This window comes from Babylonia areolata, chromosome 30 (genome assembly GCF_041734735.1).
Source record: "Babylonia areolata isolate BAREFJ2019XMU chromosome 30, ASM4173473v1, whole genome shotgun sequence".
NCBI lineage: Eukaryota > Metazoa > Mollusca > Gastropoda > Neogastropoda > Buccinidae > Babylonia > Babylonia areolata.
The window spans coordinates 13,842,461-13,844,960 of record NC_134905.1 but is presented as its reverse complement, the minus strand read 5'-3'; the positions used below and the strand labels follow the sequence as shown (position 1 = coordinate 13,844,960).

At 44.0% G+C, this 2,500-nt stretch overlaps 1 protein-coding gene across 1 annotated transcript in view; it reads left to right on the top strand.

Moving 5' to 3' along the window:
* The window catches only part of LOC143275254 (uncharacterized), a 261,497-nt gene that overhangs the window by 202,228 nt on the left and 56,769 nt on the right, over positions 1–2,500 (top strand). Inside the window, exon 3 of the mRNA XM_076579229.1 lies at positions 815–1,108. Within this exon, the coding sequence (XP_076435344.1) occupies positions 815–1,108 (294 nt within the window). The remainder of the gene's footprint in view (positions 1–814; positions 1,109–2,500) is intronic.

The window sequence follows — 2,500 nt, the reverse complement described above, 5'->3', positions numbered from 1 at the left end:
AGTTGAAATGAGTTTTGAAGGTTAAGGTCTGGAATAACGAAAGCAGCACCAGCTCTATCATTTACAACAGAGCCGTCTGTAAATATTTACTCTCTCTCTCTCTCTCTCTCTCTCTCTCTCTCTCTCTCTCTCTCTCCCTCTCTCTCTTGGTATGCGTATGTCTCTTTTAGTTTCTGTCTGTCTGTGTGGTGTGTGTCTTTCTTCTTCTTCTTCTTCTTCTTCTTCTTCTTCTCCTCCTGCTCCTTCTTCTCCTCCTCCTGCTCATCTTCCATCTTCTGCCCCCCCCCGCCCCTCATCTTCTCCATCTTTGATTCTTGATACAAGAAATGGTCATAACGTCTTCTGTAGAACGATGATGGCGATGATTATGATCAGGAAGATGACGACAACGATGACACGACTATGAGGATGACGATGGTGATGGTAATGATGGTGATGAAACTAGTTACGACGATGATGACGAAGACGACGACAATGGTGATGACAACGACAATGATGACGACAATGACTGATAGATCTGTCTCCCTCCCATTCGCCCCCTCCTTAAAAAAGAAGTCTGGACGCTGTTTAGATATACATCTATATTAGTCGCATGCCTAAGAAACTTTCGTAGATGATGATGATGATGGTGATGGTCACGATTGCGACGACGACGACGATGATTATGATTGTGATGATGATGATGATGATGACGACAACATTTATGATAATTAATAATGATGAATCTGTCTCCCTCACCCCCTCCCCTCCACCTTCACCCACGCCCACCACCCCACCCGACCACCCCCACAAAATCCCCACTCCCCAAACACAGCCCGATTGGACGCTGTCAAGACCTACATGAACCTCCGTCGGGTGCCCCTGAAGCTGCAGGATCGGGTCATCAAGTGGTTCGACTATCTGTGGATGTGCAACAAGTCCAGCGACGAGGAGAAGGCCCTCAGCCTGCTGCCTGACAAGCTCAAGGCAGAGATCGCCATCCACGTCCACCTGGACACCCTCAAGCGCGTGGAGATCTTCCAGAACACCGAGGCGGGCTTCCTGTGCGAGCTGGTGCTGAGGCTTCGGCCTGTGCTCTTCTCTCCTGGGGATTATATCTGCCGGAATGGTGAGTTTGTTGGGTGGTGTTGTTTGTGTGGTGTTTGTGGGGTCCTTGGTTTTTTATGTTGTTGTTGTTGTTGTTGTTCTTGTCCCGTGCTCTTTTTTCTAGGCGGCTAACTTGATTGAGTGATTGATTGATTGATATGGATACTTATATAGCGCCTGTCCTCGGTCGGAGACCAAGCTCAAAGCGCTTTGCAAACACAGTGTCATTTACACAACAGGCTGCTCACCTGGGTAAAGCCGAGTGACGGAATAGTAAGGGTATTTTTGTGTTTGTTTTATTGTTTTGGTGGTGGTGGTGGTGGTAGCTGTGTTTGGTTGGAATGGCTGTTGTTGTTGTTGCTGTTGTTGTTGTTGTCCTGTGTTGTTCTCTTCTGGCGACTATATCTGTCGGAATGATGAGGTTGGTTGTTGTTTTTGTTCTTGTTGTTATTGTTGGTGGTGGTAGTGACTGGTTGGTTGCTGTGGTTGTTGTCTTTGTTGTTGTTGTTGTTGTCCCGTGTTGTTCTCTTCTGTCGACTATGTCTGGTGGAATGGTGAGTTGGTGTTGTTGTTGTTGTCGTTGTTGTTATTGTTATTGGTGGTGGTTGGTTGTTGTGGTTGTTGTCTTTGTTGTTGTTGTTGTTGTCCCGTGTTGTTCTCTTCTGGCGACTATATCTGTGGGAATGGTGAGTTGGTGTTGTTGTTGTTGTTGTTGGTGGTGGTGGTGGTGGTGGTGGCTGTGGTTGGTTGATGTGGTTGTTGTCTTTGTTGTTGTTGTTGTTGTCGCATGTTGTTCTCTCCTGGCGACTATATCTGTGAGAATGATGAGTTGGTGTTGTTTGTGTTCTTGTTGTTATTGTTATTGTTGTAGTTGATGTGGTTGTTGTCTTTGTTGTCGTTGTCCCGTGTTGTTCTCTTCTGGCGATTATATCTGTCGGAATGATAAGCTGTAATGGTTGCTGTTTTTGTTGACTCACTTGTGTAAACAAAGTGAGTCTATGTTTTAACCCGGTGTTCGGTTGTCTGTGTGTGTGTGTGTGTGTGTGTGTGTGTCCGTGGTAAACTTTAACATTGACATTTTCTCTGCAAATACTTTGTCAGTTGACACCAAATTAGGCATAAAAATAGGAAAAATTGAGTTCTTTCCAGTCATCTTGTTTAAAACAATATTGCACCTCTGGGATGGGCACCAAAAAAAAAGAAAAAAAAAAAAAAGAAGCCTAATTATATGCAAACTGCATTTACTGTTATATTTATATTTTTTGTATTCTCTAAACTTGGCACTTTGATCTGATATTCTGACCCAACAAAAGAGCAGTCATTATTATCATTTTCTGTTCAAACAGGAACTTCTTTTGCTAAGCATGGAAGTTTTATTTATTTTGCAAACGTTTTGGTGCAGATAGTAAAAAAG